At 44.3% G+C, this 21,659-nt stretch overlaps 1 protein-coding gene across 2 annotated transcripts in view; it reads right to left on the minus strand.

Annotated features, from left to right (window-relative positions):
• LOC118847820 (cytochrome P450 4A11-like) overlaps positions 1 to 21,659 on the minus strand; it is a 38,239-nt gene that overhangs the window by 3,386 nt on the left and 13,194 nt on the right. The window contains exons 5-11 of one of the 2 annotated variants that reach the window (XM_036756454.1): positions 18,077 to 18,201; positions 15,340 to 15,494; positions 13,259 to 13,365; positions 12,148 to 12,338; positions 7,617 to 7,750; positions 5,185 to 5,251; positions 4,741 to 4,821 (exon numbers count right to left, since the gene is read on the minus strand). In XM_036756454.1, the coding sequence (XP_036612349.1) occupies positions 4,741 to 4,821; positions 5,185 to 5,251; positions 7,617 to 7,750; positions 12,148 to 12,338; positions 13,259 to 13,365; positions 15,340 to 15,494; positions 18,077 to 18,201 (860 nt within the window). The remainder of the gene's footprint in view (positions 1 to 4,740; positions 4,822 to 5,184; positions 5,252 to 7,616; positions 7,751 to 12,147; positions 12,339 to 13,258; positions 13,366 to 15,339; positions 15,495 to 18,076; positions 18,202 to 21,659) is intronic. The other variant, XM_036756455.1, reaches the window with a different exon arrangement.

Below are 21,659 nucleotides of genomic sequence, written 5' to 3' on the forward strand. Positions count from 1 at the left end.
AGTACAGTACAGTCTTACATAGATGTATATGAATGTATATGTCTATATGTGATTATAATTATAATATCTAAGGATATACGGGTATATGTGTATTTCTTTGTGTGTATATGTCTATATGTGTGTGTATGTGTGTGTATATGTCTGCCCTTAATTGTATCTGGGGGGAAGGGGGAAGGGGGAAAAGAACAAAGTAAAAAGTGCACAGCAGAGAACAAAAAAGAACAAAGAAGCAAAGAAAAGATGGACAGTTCTCAACATAATGTATGGTATTTATTATATAAGCTTTCTTGAAATGGAAATTTATTGCTGTATATTTTGAATCCTTTCTCATGTTCTACTGTGCACATGGCAATGCTTTTTTTTCTTTTCTTATTTTGTATTATTTTAGTTTTAATATTTAAGTTTGTTTCTTTTCTCTCTTCTTATTTTTTATTTAAGTGTTTTTTAAATTACAAACAAAAAAAAGATAGAGATGAATGTAAAGCCCTGGAGAAACAACTTCCTGGCTTGACTGTGATGATTCTAGAACTGGAATGAACAGCACAAGTCAAGCCCCAGAGATGTCCCAGGTGAAACCTGAACTGCTAATGGAGGACAGGCCAGGAAAGAGCCACTGACACCTCCTCCATCCCCCAGGGGTGATCCTGGGGAAAACTCAGCTCTTTCCCTAGCCCTCCCTCATTCCACAGAAAGATCTGGATCTACCCCTGCCTTATTCACTCATTTTAGATTCTCTGTTTCCCTCTGAATTCAAGAAGCATTAGACTAGGGATGGGGAACCTGTGGCCTTGAGGCCACATGTGGCCTTCTAGGTCCTCAGGTGTGGCCTTTTGATGAAGTCCAAGTTTTATGGGACAAATCCTTTTATTAAGGGGATTTATTCTGTGAAGTTGGGATTCAGTCAAAGGACTGCACTTGAGGACCTAGAGGGCCACATGTGACCTCGAGGCCACACACATTAGACTCTCAAATGCTTACTTTCTCTTCTAAATCATTCCCAGTGGCAGTATGTCTTTATGTTCCTAAACACCTGGCACAGCGTTTGACTGATAGATAAATGTTTGTAGGATCTGAATCAGAATTTCCTGGGCACTGCTTGCAATCCCAATAATGGCCACCAGGAGGCAATAGGCACTGTCCAATTCCTACAGCAAAGAGAATTCAAAGAAATTGCTTTCATCTGTCCAGTTGGATCTCACCTGTTTGAGAGTGTGCCCCGAAGTGGCAACTGCCGCTTTCCACCTAGTGCTAGGAAAGGTAGTCAAACATGAATTACCCCCAAACTGCTGGTGTATCTAGAGACCTCATTGTCATTGGAAAGACCAGCCTATCACTCCATGGGTGACCCCTCCCCCACCCCAAGTCTGCTTTTCATCTCTCTTTCACGTGCTGTCTATCCCCATTCGAATGTAAGCTCCTTGAGGACATGAACTGTTTCTTTTTGCTCATATTTGTATTCCCAGTGCTTAGCACAGTGCCTGGCACACAGTAAGTGCTTACTAAATGTTCTGTCATCTTCCTCTCCATCTACTTACCTATCTATCTATCTAAGACACTGAAAGAACATAAAAGTTGGATTAAAATGTTGTACTGTCTTACCAAAAAAAAAGCTGGTTGGAAGCTATCAGTTGACAAGTGACCACTTCATAACCCTCTATCAGGTATATGGGTCACATAGCATCATATGAGCACTGACCCAGAGGAGATGGAAAAACTTCTGAATTGTCCATGTCCCCAGAGCCTCCAAAGTCTAAGAACTTTCTAGGATGTGGCGGTCAGTGCTACAAATGTATTAAGAGCTATGTTTCCACTTCCAAACCACACTTCCCCATACATGATTGAAGAAAATTAGCAGCAGAAAGGCCGAATCATTTTAAAACCTATAAAACCATTTGGAGACCAATGGATAGATAAACGTGAACATTCTTTCAAAGACTTGGTCAACTGCCTCACTCACGCATTGGTGTTAGCCTGTGTAGATCTAAGCAAGCCTTTCATCCTGCATATGGATGCCAGTCTGTTGGATTTGGCAACAGCTGTCTCCCAAAGGATTGCCAGAAATTAGTTGCTTTTGCTAAAAGAGAACTCAGTGAGACACAGGGCCCTGAGAAAGTTGATTCATTGAGGATCTCTACTCTATTACAATCAGTATTATTTAATCTGATTGGATTCCATGGGGGTAGTGATGATAAGTTCTGTATATTAGGCCCCAGAGCTGTGAACTGCAGATCATAAATTCACTTGCTTAATCATAGGAAGTTAACTAGAGGCCCTCCATCCTTGTTTTTCCTTCTTATGGTGACCAAGCCCAGTGTGGCAGAGGTGACTCAACTACATGGAAAGTCCCCCAAATTTATTTTTGTGTCTCCGGACCATTCTCTCTTGTCCAACAGGAGCAAGTGACTATCTTATGATCATTCAGTCAGTGGAGACACCCCATACTTCACTCAATCTGTGACCCCCCTCCATTTTTGGGCCCTGAAGAGTAAGGTCTATCAGCTAATGATATACTGTATTTTGCCATGCCTCTTTTTGCATATTTGGGTAAGAATAAGCAATGTATTAATCCATACTTTGTACAAGACAAGTAGGAATATAAGGCCCTAACAGAAGGACCCTATAACAGTCCTCAAACTTTAATGTGCATCACTTGTTACCAGCTGTGGAGCTCATTTTCACAACCATAAGGATGCTGACAGAGGTATCTCCATCCTGTTTTGCTCAAATTCCATGACCAAACCAAGCATGGGTGGTGGTGTGGTATGTGTATAGCTCCCACCTAACCTAAAGAGGAGCCCATCCATCTTGTGACCACCTTGGCAGATATTTCTTGCTTTACCCACCTCATCACCCAGCTGACAGACTATTTTTTGCTTTTCTTAGCCTATGTATCGTATGTCAACAAATGGAATTATTCAGATTTTTGTATTGCTGTTCTTGAATGTTTAGATATCTAACCCTATAAAAACAGGATCCTGGAAGGAGGTGGCATCTCAGATTGTGAGAAAGATATGAGGTTCACTTCATTAGAGGTCACCATGGACCCTTTAATAAAGTGCCATTGGCTCAGAGCTCTGCCTCAGTCTTCCTTATTGTAGGCTGAATAATTTTAGTCCCCACAGTGCCACACCACAACTGAAGTTCTTGGCTTAGAAGCAGGTAGTCACTGAAAAGTTCAAAGCCCATATGTCTAGAATTAACCTTCTGAGTGTGAACTTACAACAAACCTCTGATCTGAATTTTGACCACACTGAGTTAGAAGGGACTTGCCACAGATGGCTAGCCCTCTGTGAATTCAGCAGATATCACTAACCAAGGAAGAACAATGTGGCTGTAATTGCTCTGTCTCAGAGGCCATGTGATGGTGATACTGAAAGAAAAGATGAAGTTCTATGTGGGCCACAGACAAATGGAAGTGTGACTGAGATAGGAAGATTTCCACCAGAGAATATGTCATCAGTGAGTGTGAACTTTGTTTCACTGAAGGGGCCTTCACTGCCCTGGTTGTCTGTAGATGACAAATGGCTGGGGTCAAAGACTATGAGAAGTGATCCAAGAAATAAAGCCGTGATACCAAAGGACTCAAGTTTCAGTCCCAAGCAGGCACCCTCCCATTGAGACAATAGCAGGCGTTGGAGCCACTCGGTAGAACACTCTACCTGAATGTGACTGATCACACATATGGTGCCCAGAAGCTGGTGATGCTACTGAATGCATATTATTCTATGGCTCCAATAGTACTGCATGAATACTTTCAATGGATAGGTCGAGAAAGGTCCCTAGAGTTACTAAGGAACCAATTTTCCTGGTTCAAGAGGCCACTAGGAAGTGAGAAGCTTGAGGCTCGGTGTATTCAAAGAAATGCTTTAAGCCTTAGCCAGCCTTTAGAGCTGAACTCTGGAAAGAGACAGTGAAAACATCAGTCATACACATTACTAGCAACAGATCTTTTCACCAGAGACGTGCAGGCAAATCCAACCAGGGATGAGAAGTATCTGTGTTGAAGAGAAGCTAATGTGTTGTATGAGAGGTGTTACTCAGAGAATGGATTCCCCACCAGGATCTGGTGTAACCATAGCAGACCTTGGGAACAAGCCACTCAAAGAAATGCTAACTTTAGAGATGGGGAGAACACCAGCCTACTGCTTTGGGCTTTTGAGTCCCAAAGGATAGAGGGGTGCCAACACTCACGGCCAGGACATCTCTTGACTAACAAAGGCTAGATGAAGCCTACCACCTATCCAGGACTCCTGCTCAGAAGAGCTCTGACAGAAACAAACTGGTGTGAAGGGAACAAGCCTTTATTAAGCACCTACTATATGCTGGGCACTATGCTAAGTGTTTTAAAAAGAGTATCTCATTTGATCTTCACAACAACCCTGTGAGATAGGTACCAGTATCCCCATCTTACAGTTGAGAAAACTGAGGTAGACAGAAGTCACACAGATATTAAGTGTCTGAGGTCACACTTGAACTCAGATCTTCCTGACTCCAGGCTCAGCACTCTATCTACTGTACAACCTCAGCTTTTGCAGGCTTGGTGTAGCTTCCCTTGCTGGTTTCTCTTCCATTCAGGATCTGGAAGGTAACCTACACTCACCCCCACCTTCTGTGTCTGACTCTAAAGGTCACTTATTCAGTATTTCATTCATTCATTCGCTTCATTCATTCATTCATTGCTCATTTATTCATTCAACACCTATTTACTCTAAAGGAACTCGTGTGGTCACACTGACTCACCTGGGTCCTGCAGAGAAGGGCAGGTAGGCATGGGAATGCTGGAGGGTCAAGTTCTCAGGGGAGAAGCGGAGAGGACTGAACGAGCCCTTGGGTCAGTGGAGCTGGTTTGGGGGCTGTTCACACACACCCCACCCTTCTCCCTGCCATCAGTGGAGTTGGGCTGGGGGCTGTTCACATGTGCAACCCAGGTCAGTGGAGTTAGGCTGGGGGCCATTCACCCCGTCACCACACACACACACACACACACACATCCCATGCTGATTCATTCTATCTTGAACTGGCCAACTCTTAAGATAGCAGCCAATAGAGACAGGATTCAGGAGCTAACAGTGCCAGAGAGGGTCCATCTCTCAAGCTTTGGAGGGTGCTCCTCCAACTCCCTAAAAAGTGCACACACATCCATACCACCTCCCCTGAGTCCCATCCCCGTTATGGGGCCAACATACTTCTGGATCTGGCCACACCCTGGGGTTGTGGTGAAGAGTATATATGTGCAATGAAACTGAGTTTCCTAAAGAAAGAAAAAGAAAAAAAACTATGTAGGGTAAACAGTGACCTTCTCAGGAATGGCAGCAGTGGGCAGGAGTAGAAGGCAAAGGTTGCCAGCTCTGCCCTTGCCTTTGCAGGGCTATCAGGTGCCTCTGTGAGGTTTATTAAAGGTTCAAGGCAATTGACCTGACCCAGAACTTTTGATGTTCAGTCATTTCAGTCATGTCCCACTCTCCATGACCCCATCTGGGTGTTTTCTTGGCAGAGATGCTGGAGTACCTTGCCATTCGCTTCTCCAACTCACTAACAAAAGAGCTAAAAGACACCTATTAGCCTCCAAATCATGAGTGACCAGGCAGGCCCAAAAAAGAGTGAGAGTATCAATACCTCCTCTTCCTCCTCCTTCTCCTCCTTCTCCTCCTTCTCCTCCTCCTCCTCCTCCTCCTCTTCCTCCTCCTCCTCCTCCACAAGACGAAGGAATACAGAGTACAGCTCAAGCAGATTGTTCCTGCCCAGTTTAGTTCAAAGAATGCACCAGACAGGGGCTCAATTAGTATTTGTGTAATTCTATTTACCCCCAAACACCCCACTGAACCTGGGGTGGCAAGGGCTTGTAGAATCTAGTGGGACTCATGCTACAAATAGATGGACCAAGTTCAGTTTTGTGGGAGTTAGGAGAAGGGAAGGGAATAAACATTTATGTAGTGCCTACTGTTTGCCAGCACTGCGCTAAATGCTTTTGTTTATTTGCTTGTTTTACAAATATTAACTATTAGATCCTCACAATAACTTTTTTAGATAGGTTCTATTATTATTCCCCATTTTGAAGTTGATGAAACTGAGGCAGACCTTGTTATTTGGCCAAGTTCACACAACTAGTAAATGTTAGAGGCCAAATTTGGACTCGGGTCTTCCTGCTTTCAGGGCTATGACCAGCTCCCTTAGCTTCCTCACTGAGGGCCCCAGAATGGCAGAGGGAAGCGATAATCATTGCTATTAGTGCCAGGCTTTGAGTTTTTCAAATGTTATTGCACATACTTTATTATTTGACGGTAACAACCCTGTGAAGCAAGTGCTACAGTATCGTCTCCATCTCAGACAAGAAAAGAAGGGTTTGCAGATTAACAAACTGCTAGTAAGTGCCTGAAGCGAGATTAGAGCCCGGGTCTCTGGACCCCAAGTCCAGCCTCCTTTCCACTGTCTCACTGGGTGTGGTGGCACTGGGGCTTTCAGAAGGAGCCCGAAGCAGTGGTTGGTGGGGGAAGTTGGCAAGGGGAGGGAGAGATCCAAGTCCTTCCCCCACCCTAAAAGGTTTTTCTTTAGGAAAAGAAAAAAGTGTTCAGGGTATACAGTCTGGCAATGATGGATTTCAACTCTTATTTCACTTCTGTTTTCTCTGCCATGACATGTAATCTCTGGATTAGAAAGGAAAAAGTATAAAGGGCTAAGAGGGACTGAAGGGATAACTGTGGGACATGTTTGTGACACGGATGGATCCTTGGACAATTCCCTTCCTCTCCCTGGGTCTTGGTTTCCCTATCTAAAAAATGGGGAGATCCAACAAGATAATTTTTATAGTCACTTCCAGCTCTGAGACTTCAGCTTTGAGAGTCATTTTGACTGTTGTGGTTGTGTGATTTGTCCTTCATTCTCGAAGAGGACCATGACATCAAGAAGATGATGTCATGGATTTGAGTGGGGCGGGCGGGTGGGGAGGGGCACAGGATGTGTAAAGTCCCCAGCTTCACTTTGTCCTCCAGAGCCATATGGGTCCAGTGGCCAGATACAGATCAGGACAACTGAAGATGGCCCCTGATGCAGTGGAGACCTTGGCCTTTTTAAGCTAAGGTCTTTCTGAGTTCTCGCTTTGACTTTTCCCATTGTAACTTTTAGCATTGAATACCACATTGCTATTTCGGCTTACTTTATCTGGAGGGAGAGGAACCTGGTGTTGCTGACTAACCTTAGTGAGTCAGTAAGGAGGGGGAGGAGTTTAAGCACTGTGCAGTACATTGACCTGTCCGGGAAATTCCTTTGGGTTGAGATCCCCTTTGAAGCAAAGATTAAACAGGTCAGAACATTACTGACCCAAGCGTGATAGGTGTCAGCAGAAAACAAGAGACATGAATGGTCCCTTCTCAGGGGCAAGAGGGAAGCGAGCCTGCCTGGCGGGACTTAAAAATAAAGTCTGCCATAAAATATATTCTCATTTGAAACTAGAGTGGAGCATGGACCTCAAGATTGGGCAGAAAACCAGCTAACTTTATAATCTTAAACCTCGAATGATCTTGTCTCAGAAGTGGGTGGGGTCATTTACTCCAACCTCCCACCCTTCCACCTGGTGCCCCACAAATATGTAGCAGGAGTAAAAGTAGGAGGCACGGTACCTGCTCTTAAGAAGCGTCCATCTGGAAAGGTGATGTTCTCTGTGATATCCCTGCCAATGGATGGAACAGGAGGATAGAGACGCAGGGCTTCCTTGATGCACATGGTAGTATATGGAAGCTGGCCCAGGTGGTCCCTGAAGTCAAACAGAAGGCAGAGAAGGAGACAAGCATTTCTACGGTTCCTACTATGTGCCAGGTACTGTGCTAGTACTTTACAAATATTATCTCATTTGATCCTCAACAGCCCTGTGAGGTTATTCCCATTTTACAGTTGAGGAAACGGAGGCAAACAGAAGGTAGGTGACTTGCCCAAGGTCACACAGCAAGTAAATGTCTGAAGTTGGATTTGAACTCAGGTCTTTCTGATTCCAGGCCCATTGCTCTATCCGCTGCACCAACAAACTGTGATAGCATTGTCCCCCAATACTGGTGTTATAAAAAATAGTGGGGGCTCTAGAAGAACTCATGGAGAGTCTTTGGCATCAGGGCACAGGGACCATAGATTCTGATGAAGATCTTTTCATTTTTCCTGATAATGATGTCCTTGCCCCAACTATCCCAGTCTCTAACTCTCTCCACACCAGTGAACCCCATATGTCTCCCTTAAAGGTGATGACGTGATTTGTGATTGCTTGTTAGATACTGGAGCTTCTAATTCATTTTTGACAACCAACCCAGATTCTAAGTGTACTTCTACTGAATCTCTATGGGATCTCTATTGGATCTCAGGAAAGCCTCAAAGCTTTGGATCCCCAAATTGTCTCCCTGCTTGGTAACTATTGGTCTTTTCTCAATATAGTATTCTTTTCTTCTCATGCCCAATTCTCCTGTCAATCTGTTAGGCTATGATCTTTGTAAAATTAGATTCACTATTCCTTGCTCCCCCAATGGATCTCTTTCCTTGCAACTCCCTGCAACTAACTCTCTCTCTCTTTCTCTCTTCTCTCTTCTCTCTCCTCTCTCTCTCCCTCCCTCCATCCCTCTCTCTCTCTCTCTCTCTCTCTCTCTCTCTCTCTCTCTCTCTCTCTTCCCTGTGTTGGTTCAGAACTCCCTGATGTTAGTCTAGGGATTCCATCTGACATCCCTGTTGGACTGTTGGACAATTTCATCCTTAGATGTAAGTTTGTTAACATCCACTGTCCCTGCCACCATCCAGACTAAGGGAGCCTCCTCCACCTCCACCATCCATTCCTCAGTACCCTCTGTCCAGGGAGGCTACTGAAGGTTTTACACTCATTACACTATTGAGTCTCTGGTGGGTCAAAGTATTATTGTTTTATATAAATTCCCTTGTAACACTGCAATCCTCCCTGATAAGAAGGCCAAGTCAGGGCCTAATGGTCAATCAGTTTATCATTTGTACAAGACTTATGCACTATTCATTATTATATTTTATCCAGGCACTCAGTGTCCAGCCCTGCTACCCACTGCTTAACCCTGTTCACCTCAGTTTTCTCATCCATTAAATGGGCTGGAGAAGGAAATGGCAAACTACTCTAGTATCTTTCCCAAAAACACCCCAAATGGGGCCATACAACTAAACAACAGCGCTCCCCCTTGCTTTTTGTCATCTGTGAAGCAGACCGATGTTGGCATTACATCTTTCTCCTTTTGAAATTCTTTCTGGTCATCCTCCTATAAAGGCCAACCCTTTCTCCCTGACGTAAACACCCTTACCGGGAAAAGATGCTTCTTTTGCTTCTTACATACAGGAATTACAAAAAGAACTGAGGGAACTTCACAACACGGGGGCTTCGGTACAGACTGGGCCCTTGGACCATTTATTACATGCTTTTCACACTGGAGGTAAGATCTACAGCAAGAATTTCCAGTGGGTAATGGAACTCAACACTCCTGGGAAGGCCCATTCAAAGTACTGCTGATAAAGAGCAGAGAAAAAGACACTTGGATACACTGTGCCCACATAAAACCTGCCCCTTGCTGCTTCAAGTGAGAGCAATGTATCCAAAAATCTTTTTGCTTTGCTTTATCTTAATAGTAACAGTTAATCTAGAGAACGAAAAATTGTCAACTGTGGGAAAAATGGATACTTTTTACAATACCGGTTGCTTTAGGCCTCACCGCCATACGCATGGTATGTTTTCAATCTTCCTCGTTTCCTTGTTGCTGTTTAATGCTGATGTTCTTACTGGCTGCTCTTTCCAAATCCATTCCTCCCAGGATTGGAAAAGACTTAATATTATTAGTAAACTTCATGGTGATGTAGAACATGTTTTGCATCATTTTAGAGCAATTGGGCCCTATGGGTGCTGGGTTTGTCATCATAGCCGTCAGAGCAACCTTGATGAATGGATTGTATTCCCTATTACTGAAAATCAAATTCTCCCATACCAATTGACTCTGGATATCTTAAAACACCATCTTTGAAAGTATGTTTTCTACCCTTTGCTTTAGCCACATGTAGTATTTATGCCTCCTGAAGGAAAATAGAAGGTAACGAATAAGGATCAGGATCATTGACCCAACTTCATAACAAACAAGCTTTTTTTTCAAATTTGATGGGATCCATAAAATTCAGAACTGTATTACTTATTCCCCTTCTGAGTTTTCATTTCTGTGTCACCAAGAAATCAGGTAGATTTAGGAGATTCGAAGACTGACTTTTGCTTTTCCTGATATTACCAAAGGAGACCCTTTTATTCATGCTAAAAGCTGCCTCTTTGGTGGAATTAAAGACAAGAAACCTCAGTGTATTTCTTTGGCCAATGTTACTTATAATGGCTCTAGCTGGATCAAGAATGATGCAACCTTCAGTACAAATGTATACTATAAGAATGATTGAAACCTTGGAGGAATTAAATATTCCCCCCTTTCTCAAGTTCCTTGGGACCTAGTAGCCCTTGGACAATTCTTTGTTTGTGGCAGCGATGTTTATTTGGGATGTGTGGAATTGTCTATTTGACCCAGCTAGTAGTCTTATCAGTCTTAAATCATACCATAGGACTAGTGAGAAGGAAAACTACAAGAAAATTGGGAGCATAGTGGTTTAAATGTCAAAAAAGATAAGAGACCCGGGATAATAGAGATGTGAATACAATCCAAAACCTGTGAAGGAATTTGGGCTAGGGATGAAGATCCCCTGGTCCCTATTTCCATTTAAAGGGGTTGCAGCCCTAGAGCACGCTGCTAGAAACCTCTCATTTGAAACTGAGAAACTCAGGCTACAAGTGAGTCCATCTCCACCCTCCTAATCAAAATCAATTCATGAGCACAAATGGTCTTACAAAATTGTATGGTCTTACAGGGAGGAGCCTGTGCTATGATCAATCCATCTTCTTATTCCTACATTAACCCATCAGAAGAAATCATGGCAAGCCTTCATAAAATCCAAAAGGTTATAGCAGAAATGCACTTGCCTAAGCCAAGTGACCCCTGGTGAAATCCTTCCTCATGGTTCACTTGGTTGTAGGGGAATTGTGTATTATTCACCATAGGAAAATAGACGGTCTTTGTTTTATGCATCATTACTGTTCTCAGACTCTATGTTAGCTATTATTCTAAACTATTTGAAAGGGCCCTCCCCAGTCTTCATTTCTTGGTGTATAATGCTGATAATGAACATATAAAAAACTTTATAAATTTGGCCTGAGGATTGAAGGGAAGAATTGCGGGAACCAACACTTACTCCACTTTGCAAACAGCCTCCATTTTGCTGTTGTCCTGAAAATCACCTGATTTGGGGAAATTCCACTCACTCACTCTACTCCTCCCAACTTGGAAAGTCTCAGATTTTTTCTCCAATAAGAATATGTAATTCTATATCATGTTTTGTATCCTGTGTATTATTTTTTAATGTAAAAAATCTGTGAAAAATCTATATTCAAGGTCTTTGTTCCTGCTGAGGGTCCTTCAGCCCAATTTATGTTTATCTGCTAACAAATTGCATAGCTCAGAATCTGTCTCCTCAATTATTATCATTCCACACAATGTAGTTGGATCATAGAGTACATGGAGAAGATTAAGGCATTAAAAAACCTAGAAAGGTAAGAAGGCTGAAGTTGTAAAAGGCTTGAAATACCAGAAAATTTTATAATTGATCATGAAGCTAATAGGGTACTACTAGAATTTATTGAGCAGGCGGAGGGGGTAACACAGTCATATCCATAAGTGGGATCAATTAGAAAGCCATTGCAGTAGTCCAGAACAGAGAGGAGAGACTGTATTTTGACCTACTCTTATTTATTACTTACAATGTAAGCTCCTTGAGGTCATGGACTGTTCTAATTTTTGCTTTTGTATTCATAGCACCTAGAACAGTGTGCCTGGCACATAGGAGGTGGGTAATAAATGCATGTTAACTGACTGATACATCCCAAGGAAGAATCAAGGAAATGCAGACAGGAGCAGGAAGTATTCCAACCATCTCAAAAGTCAGCTGAACCCAACATACCAGGCTTTTGTCTTGTCCCACAACAGTCACAAAAGCCAAGCTCTTTTGGTATGGAGTCAATGGGGGAACAGGGGAGACTGTAAGAAAGAACCCCTTTCCTTCTTTCTCCTGAGTACTTACCAGGTGATGGAGGCCCCATCCCCCAGGACTCCCCTGATTTCCTCCCGGCATTTCTGCTGATGCTCAGGATGTGTGGCCAAGGCATACAGGATCCAGCAAATGCCACTGGCAGTGGTATCATGGCCCTCAAACATGAATGTGTCCACCTCGGCCCTCAGCTCCTCATCTGACAAGCCGTGCCCACTCTCTGTCTGAGTGAAGAAAAGCCCTTCTTGTCAGACACCTTCGAGGGCCCTTAGGGTGACTTCCTAACCAACTGAATTAAATGGTTATGTACAGCCTATGGACATCTCTGGAAGTCTAACATGTAGAGCAACAGATGCCATTGTCTTATTGCTTCTGCCCTGGTAAAACTCCATCGAAAGTATTGTGTTCAGTTATGGGCATCACAAGTTTCCTGGAGAAAGTCCAAAGAAGAATAACCAGGATACCCTATCAGGACTGTTTAAAGGAGCTAGGAATGTTCACCCTGGAGAAGACTAGGAGGGTGGAAGATGGTTACCTTCTTCTAATATTTGAAAGGTTATCATGTAGGAGAATACATATCACTCTGTTTGGCTTCAGAGCCCAGAACAAGGACCAGTGGCTGGGGGAGGGGGAGTGTCGCAGAGAAACATTTTGACTTGGAGGAAGGATAAAGCTCCTAACAATGGAAGCTGTCCAGCAATGGAACAGGCTGCCTGAGGAAGGAGCCGCCTCCCCATTAAGAGGTTTTAGGACAGAGGGTGAAATGGAACTGTCAGGGAGACTGGAGAGCAAAGGTCTTTAATCTGTCTTTGTGTCATGATCCCTTTGGCAGTCTGGTGAAGCCTATGGACCCCTTCTCAGAATGTGCAAAATAAAATACAAAGGTCCTAAAGGAAGCCAAACAGGAATGAAAATAAAGATGTACTTTCGCCCCAAACAAGTTAAGGCCCCAGGTCAAGAAGTCATGCTGTAGAGGAAGTTTGTACATTGGGAGTGAGGGTAGGGCAGGTGCTCTCTCACGCTCCTTCCAGCTCTGAGATGCTACAAAAACTAAAGACATTCATAATTAAGTTAATAGGGCAGGGACAAGTTCTGCACCAATCCCCCTCCCATGGGATGAGCCCTAAGGCCCCATAATGCTCACCTTGGCACAGAGGAGAATGTCCAAGAAATCCAAATGTCTCTTTCTGGAGATGGCCTCCAGCCCTCCTTCCTGCTCCAGTTGCAGCCTTCTCCTCTGAATCACCTGGTCTGCTCCAGGAAAGGAGATTGTGGTCATTAGCAGGAATCCTCAAACCCCTGGGAGATGGCCACACATGTCTAGGGATCTTTGCCCTGCCCCAAGCTACCCGACCAAAGAATTTGGGCAATTGCTCGTTGGAGCTTCAGAGAACTAAAACTAGGATCAACAGGAGAAATTCCTAGAGAGCAGGTTGCTAAGCTGGAGCAAAACCCCTGTTCCTAGACCTGTTTGAGCAGAGCCTGGATTACCCTCTCTGAAGAAACAAAGATTGCTACGTAAAATGGGTAGATTGACTTTCAGAAGCCTTCGAAAGTCCTTCACAGCTCTTAGCTCTTCAGCCTTCAAACCCATGCCTCTGCTGCTATATTCTCCTGGAACTTCCCTTAGCACTGAGGACCTCCTCATCCTAGAACATCTAACCCACCCCCACCCCGCCCCGCCCCCCATGGCCTTCTCACTGTGGAATATCCCTCCTCAAGCTTGCCCTCCTCTCCCAGTGGTTAGTTTCTTCTAAAGCCTTCATTCTGTGGAAGGGCACAAGTTGCCTAGCCTTCATTCCCCTCCTGTTCCTCACTTAGCAGACTTTAAAATCATACCCCCATGCCAAGTACCTTCATCACCCCCTCCTCCCCTTTCCCCAGCTGTTCAGCTACCTTTTCTGTGTTGTCTTTCCCCATTAAAAAGTAAATTTCTCAAGTTCAGGAACTAGCTTTTTTTTTTTGCTTGTATGTATATCCCCAGCACTTAGTATAATCCTTGGCACATAGCACACGCTTAATTTTTTTGTTTTCTTCCTCCCTTCTTTCCTTCCTTCCTTCCTGCCTCCCTTCTTTTCTTCCTGTGAGCTTTTATATTGCCTGGGAGTGAGAATGGTGTGCCAGGGCTCTGACCTCAGTAGCAGGAAGGGGAGCTGCCTGGGGAGAATATGGGGAGAATCCTTGGTGGAAGCCATGGGAATGTATTTATTTTCAGGAGGTTCTGTCTTACTCCTTGGTGGGCAAGGGCTTCCTTGTGTATTGGTACCAGAGATCTTAAATGTCTGCTGCCTCCTGTTCCATCCCCTGAGCTGCACACACATGTTTATGAATACATGGGAAAGACTGACCACATGCGTGTGCCTACTTGGACTTGTATGGAGATATACATTTCCATGTGCTTTGGTATAAGGGAGATTCTATAAAATTCTGGGCCCTCCTCAACACCCCGTCTCCAGCGTTATCTCTGGGTATTTCAGAATGTGTGTGTTTAGGTGAGAGGAGTGAGGCTGGGGGTGGGTTCCTTGTGTTGAGTTAGCTTCATATCTTTTGCAAGACTCTGGTGACCCATGGGGGTGGGGTGGGAGGAAGGAGGCTAAAGGGGATGGAGAGAGTGAAGAGGGGAGGGATGGGAGAATGAGGAAGGGGTGGAGAGTTAGGAAAGAGGAATTTGGGGGAAGAGGAAGAGATCAAAGAATGGAGTGGAGAATGTGAAGGGAGTGGTTGGAATATACAGAAAAAGGGGATAAAGGGAATGAAGAGCATGATGTGGGAAAATAAAAGGGATGGGAAGGAAAAGTGATAGAAATAGAAATGTGGGGGCAGCTAGGTGGCGCAGTGAGTAGAGCACCAGCCCTGGAGTCAGGAGGACCTGAGTTCAAATCCGGACTCAGACACTTCACACATGTACTAGCTGTGTGACCTTGGGCAAGTCACTTAACCCCAATTGCCCTACCAAAAAGCAAAAAAAAAAAAAAAAAAGAATAGAAATGTGTGAGTGTGTCACAGTATACTGGGACAGAGCCCTGGATTTGGAATCAGATCTGGTCTTGACTCCTGACTCTACCACCCACCACCTAAATGACCTGGTCTCAGATGGACTGTGATGTCTAAGACCTGTTCTATTATTCTAAGTCTGTCAAAGGTTCCTTCTGGGAGTCTATGGACTCCTGGAGTGTTGACAATGTGCTGAGATCACCAAGACAGACCTATCCAGGTAGGCAATACCCGTGTACTGATGGGCCCTTTGTGCAGCCTGACGGGTTTTGCGGCCCGAAGAGCTGAGCCAGTAGATGGCATCATTGTGATGGAAGGCATTCCGTATTCGAGTAGTCAGCAAGTAGGTTAGATCATGAACAGCTTGGATGTAGACGTTTGAGTGCCTGAAGGAAAAGAGAGACAGAGGAGAAAGGACTTGGCCTCCACCTTCACACAGAAGATGCGGTGTCTCTGAAGTGAGCTCACTCCACACCTGGAATCCCCTGCATTCCAACTTCCATTTCCTCCTTTCCTCCTGACTGTCCTCTTCTTCGGGCCTCACTCCATCAGCACTGGAGCCATAGGTCCCAACCTGAACTGAACAAGGCCAAGGGCAGATCCCTAAAGCATCCTACCACAGACTTCTCAGAGGTGGGTATCACAATTTCATAGAAAAAAAAAGCCTAGTGACTACAGACCTATTACTGAAGGGGAGTCAGCAGAACCTGGTGACTGACTCTGGATAGTGTGAGAAAGGAAAGACAAAGTTAACAGAAGCATTTAATACATGGATGGCTAAATGACTCATCACCATCTCCTAGGAACCTGCTACTCAATTGGTCTTCAAGGCACCCAACTAGGGAATAGAACGACCAGGCTTGGGAATCTGAGGAGCTCACCCCAAGTTCTGGCTCTGACACCCACTAACTGTGTGACTTAACAAGTCAGTGAACTTCTCTGTGCCTCAGTTTCCTCATCTATCAAAATGAAAAGCTTGGGCTAGATAACCTGTAAGGTACCTTCCCATCTGAGATCTCTGCTCTCATGGCACCTCCAGTACTGGCATTATCTCTTCCCTCTTCCTCTCTCTCCTTTCCTCCTTTCCTGTCTCTCCCTTCCTCTCTCTCCTATCTCCCATCTCTCCTTTCTCTCTGTCACTCATTCTCTCTTACACCTCTTTATCCTCCAGTATCCCTTCTTCCCTCCCTTATTTCCCTCTCGTCCTTCTTTCTCTGTCTCTTTTTCTTTGTCTCTCTCCCTCTCTATCTCTCGCCATCTCTTTGTCTCTCTCTCTCTCCCTGTCTCTCTTTCTTTATCTCTCACCATCTCTCTATGTCTCTCTCCTTCCTCCCCGTCTGTATCTCTCTCTCTTTTTGTCTCTCTCTCTGCTTCTTTCTGTTTCTTTACCTCTCCGTGTGTCTCTCTTCTTTCCCTCTCCATTGACTCTTCCCCCTATACTTAAAAGCATTCTAAGATCCCATCATAAAAAAGCTTTCCCTCAGCCCTGTCATCTCTTCAATATTCCCATCACCTTCCACACCTTCACTTCCAAATTTAAAAAACCATCTACACTCTCCATCCTTTCTTCCCCTCCACCCACAACCTGTAGATCTGGCTTCTGTCTCAAACTCCACTGAAAACTCACTCTCAAAGATGACTAGAGAATTCATTCTACTTTCTTCTTAAGTCCTCATTTTCTTGGACCTTTGAGCAGTGTCTGATCTCATCCCCACTCTCCTGCCTTGGTTTCAGAGACACCACCCTCTCCTGGTTCTCCTTCCCTTTCAGTAAGCATTGGTAAGTGCTCCCTGCATTCCATGTACTGTGCTGGTGCTGGCGATAGAAAGACACAAATGACATGACCCCTTGCCCTCAAAGAGTTTGTAGTCAATATTCTACTATTTCTCTGTCTTCTTCCTGATCCCTTGATGTGTTTTTCTTGGCCTTTCTCTTTCCTCCCCATGCTCTCCCTTGGCTAGCTCATTCACTTAGGCAATTTACCTCTTGCCCTCTTGGTAACGCCCCAAACTTTCCTTCTTTAGGCTACATATTACAAAACAATATCAGGACCACACTTGTTCTAATCCCTAACTATTCAGTCCACACTAAATCCCACGTCCTCCTTGTCAAAGACCCAACCCATTTCTAAAGAGAAACTAAGTTAAAATTCAGAGACAAACACTGTTCTCCCTGTGATAAAGTTGGGGAATACGCAAGGACTGAGGGAACCCTTGAGTGCTTGAGAGTGTTATGCCCCCAGCTCTTGTCCCTTGATAGCATACGATCAGACAGCATCAGTACTTTTTTCACCCTCATATCTACCCAGTCAACAAGGACGTTCTATTCTGCTGTTTGAGGACAGTTATTTGAGTTTATTTCTTGCCTGCCTGCTAGTTTGTGAGTTCCTTCCAAACAGGTTTGCTTGTTGAATGAATGAATGGGGATTATGCTAGGCTATGACAAGCTATTAAAGCTTATGCCTACACTAAGACTTTTGGGACATCCTGCATATCAAGATTTCTATCCCTGGGAAGACCAGACTTGGGCTCCAAGCTATATTCCCAGGAGAAGAAATGAGCTGCTCTGCTCTATCAACACACTCTTATTTGGTCTCAACTTCACCTGCTTTTGCGTGGCCATGGGACAGGAATAAGGGTAAGACTGTTCAAGGACAGGGACAAGTTTTGGGTCAGGTTTCATAGTTTCTGCTAGGAATCAGGCCTCAGTCTGGGACCAGGGTCAAGATTCAGAATGTGACCAAGGTTAGGACCAAGGCTGTGACTGGGCTCAGTCTATGACTAGGGTAAGTTCTCAGTCTGGGGTCATGGTGAGGGTTCAGTCTGGACCTAGGGTCAGGCCTCAGTCTGGGGTCATGGTGAGGGCTCAGTCTGGGACTGGGGTTAAGAGTCAGAATACCTAGCATTATTACTAGCACAATTTGCTAACCCCTCAGTATTGACAGTCCCTCAAAGGTGTCTCTACTAACCTATCCATTTGGCAATTACTCTTTTGGCTGAAGGCGCATTTCATGAGGGAGTCTAAAGTCATTAGACTGACATGCTCAAAGATCTCCAGACTCGAACCCTGGTGACTGAGATTCTTCCATTTGTCCTAAAATAGAAAAAGAATGATAATAAGGAGGACTCCATGAGTCCCTGTGACAATCTTCTCCACTTTGGGGTAGTTTTGATTATTAGAAAGTTCTTCCTGACATCCAGACTAAATCTGCTTCTTTGCAGATTCCCTTCATTGACCCTGATTCTTCTCTCTGGAGCCAAGCAGAACAAGGCTAATCCTTCCACATAACAACCCTCTGGATACTTGAAGGCAGTTCTCCTGCCCCCCCCCACCCTGAGTCTTCTTTCTCTGGGATCAACATCAAGATCCTTCAATTGATCCTTCTGACATGGTTTCCAGTTTCCTCACCACCCTGGCTGCTGTCCTCTTGGACACTCTTCAGCTCTTCAGAATGTGAGGTCTAAAACTGAACACTAGGTTGCTGACATGTTCTGACACAGATGATGGCAAGGTTATGTCCTATTGATTATATTGTACCTTCTATGCATGGAGATAATATTTGTAAAAGCTCCTATCACAATGCCTGGCACATAGTGGTTGTTGTTCTTCATTCTTAAAAAGAATCAAAATGACATTACTATGTTGGGGTCAAGGTACAGTTTGTTTGACTATGGATGATCATATCAACATGAGCTTGGAATGCCCCACCACAGGTTAGGCACAAATAGTTCACTTGAACATTTGCAGTGAAGATGTCTAAATTTGCACATCTTACATTTTTTGAGCTACTGCAACTCTCAGTCATAGAGCACAGCACCTTCTTTGATGCAGGCAAGCCATGCCGGGTGGTCCTGTGCCAGTGACTCCCATGTCTTACAATCGATTCCAAAGTTCTTCAGAGAGACTTTGAGAATGTGTTTGTATCAGTTCTGATCTCTGTATGAGTGCTTGCTTTGTGTGAGTTCTCCATAAACTAGTCTTTTAGGTAAATATATGTTTGGCATTCAGACAATGTGGCCAGCCCATTGGAGCTGCACTCTCTGTAAAAGAGTTTCAATGCTTGGCAGTTCAGCTTGAGAGAGGATCTCAAGTGTCTGGTACCTTATCTTGCCAGGTGATCTTCAGAATCTTCATAAGACAATTCAAATGGAAGCAATTCCATTTCTTGGTGCTGGTAGACTGTACAGGTTTCACAGGCATACAACAATGAGGTCAGCACAATGGCTCTATAGACCTTCAGTTTGGTAGGCAGCCTGATACCTCCTCTCTCACAATTTTCTTCAGAGCCTCCAAAACACTGAGATAGCTCTGGCAATTCGTGTGTTGACATCATCATTTACGTGTATGTACATCCCTGGTAAGTATATCGACAAGATAAATGAACTTATCCGTAACATTCACTATTTCTCCCTTTGCTGTAACTGATGGTTCTGTGTATGGATGGTGTGGGACTGGCTGTTGGAGAGCCTCCGTTTGCTTGGTGTTATTTGTTGGGCCAAAATTAGCACAAGCAGCAGAGAATTGATCCATTCCTTGCTGCACCTTGGCCTCAGAGGCTACGCTGAGTGCACTATCATGTGAGAAACAAAAATTCATGCACCAACTCTCCCTCCACTTTGCTCTTGGCTTCTATCCTTTTCAAGTTAAATCATTTACCATCAGTGCAGTAGATGACCTTAATGCTGTTTTCATCTTCACTGAAGGCATCTGACAACATTGCTGAAAATATCACTTTAAAAAGCATGGAAGCAAGCACACAGCCCTGCTTCACTCCACTGGTGACTGGGAAAGCATGAGAGCATCATCCATAATCCAGAACCTGTGAATGCATGCCATCATGAAACTGATGTACAATACTGGTGAACTTCTCTGGGTGACCAAATTCTGCTATAATTTTCCACAAGCCCTTGTGACTGACAGCATCAAATGCCTTGGTCAGATCAACGAACATTGTCTACAATGTACAATCTGTACTGTTTCTGGCATTTCTCCTGGAGTTGTTGGGCTCTGTATCAACATTCCTCAGCCCTTTCTGAAGCCATATTGACTCTCAGGTAGATCATCTTCCAGGTGAAGGATCAGCCTATTAAGGAAGATTTTGGCAGGATGGACGATGGTGGCATCCTTGAACTTCTGGGGATAATCTCTTCTTGCCACATAAGCCAGAAAATGTCAGTCAGCTTTTGTATGATCCTCTGCCTTGTAAATCTACGCCCTTCTTTTAGGAGAAAATGCGAACTCCTCTGTTTAGCATTTAAACCCTTCCCAGTCTAGAGCTCCATCATCTCTCCAAGTTGATTGTGCATTACTCCCCTTCCTGGTCTCTACACTCTGGCCAACTACTTGACCCTCCTCGTATGTGATGTTCCATCTCCTACCTCTGAATAAGACAACCCCCATCCCCCACCCTTGGAATGCCCTACCCCTCAATGCCATCTCTTGGTATCTCTTGTTCCCTTCAAAGCTCAGCTCAAATGCTACTTCTTTCAAGATTCCACCAGTTTTTAGTCCCCACCACCACCACCAAAATCATTCTGTATTCATTTTGTATAGATCTTATATTTACTTATCCATTGATTTGGTCCAGAAACACAGAGATAGATACAGAAGACACAGACATACATTTCAAGATCTTTTTGCATTCTGACTGTCTTCCAATAGATCAGTCAGCCAATTAGTCAACAAACATTTATTGTCTACTGGAACTGTGCTGGAGACATGAAGAAAGACAAAAATCTCTGCCCTTGAGGAGCTCATCATCTAATGGGGAAGACACCATGCAAACAACTATGTACCAATAAGATGTAGACACAAAAAATGGGCGATAATCTCAGAGAGAAGACACTGGCAGAGATTTGGAAAGGATCCCTATGGGAGGTGGGATTATAACTAGGAATTGAAGGAAGCCAGGAGGTGGAGATGGGGAAGGAAAGAGTTCCTGGCGTGGGGCATAGCCAGGGGAAATGCCCAGTCAGGAGAGGGAGTGTCTTGTTCAAGGAAGAGAAAAGAGGTCAGTGGCACTGGATCAGAAAATGGGGAGCATAGGGTATAAGAAGAAGACAGAAAAAGAGAGAGGGAGGGGCAGGTTATGAAGGGCTTTGAATGCCAAACAGGGTTTTATGATTGATCCTGGAGGTGATAGGGAGCCATCCCTCCCAATTTTGCATCATCTAGGCCTCCATCCCTTAAACCGCACAAAATCCACAATAGACACCCCCTGGCAGTCCATCAGAGGTCTTCCTACCGGTTGGCATTGATGGACCATCTCCATCTTCTCTAACGAAATCAATAAGCAGTTATTAAGCCCATACAACATGCCAGGCACAATGCTAGGCTTTGGAGTTAGAAATGCAGAGAGTGAAACAAAAGCTCCATTCTAATGGGAAAGACACCAAAGATAGCCATATATAATTGTCAAATAAATGTAGGTGAATTTAACAAGGGAAGGAGCCTGGTTCAGTGCCCCAATTGGAAGAAGCTGGGGAGACTGCTTCTGGCTAGGTGTGAGGAGGCATGATGGACGGGAGGAAGTTCTGGAGCTGGTTCAGGAG

The sequence above is a fragment of the Trichosurus vulpecula genome, chromosome 4 (genome assembly GCF_011100635.1).
Source record: "Trichosurus vulpecula isolate mTriVul1 chromosome 4, mTriVul1.pri, whole genome shotgun sequence".
In the NCBI taxonomy this organism is placed as follows: Eukaryota; Metazoa; Chordata; class Mammalia; order Diprotodontia; family Phalangeridae; genus Trichosurus; species Trichosurus vulpecula.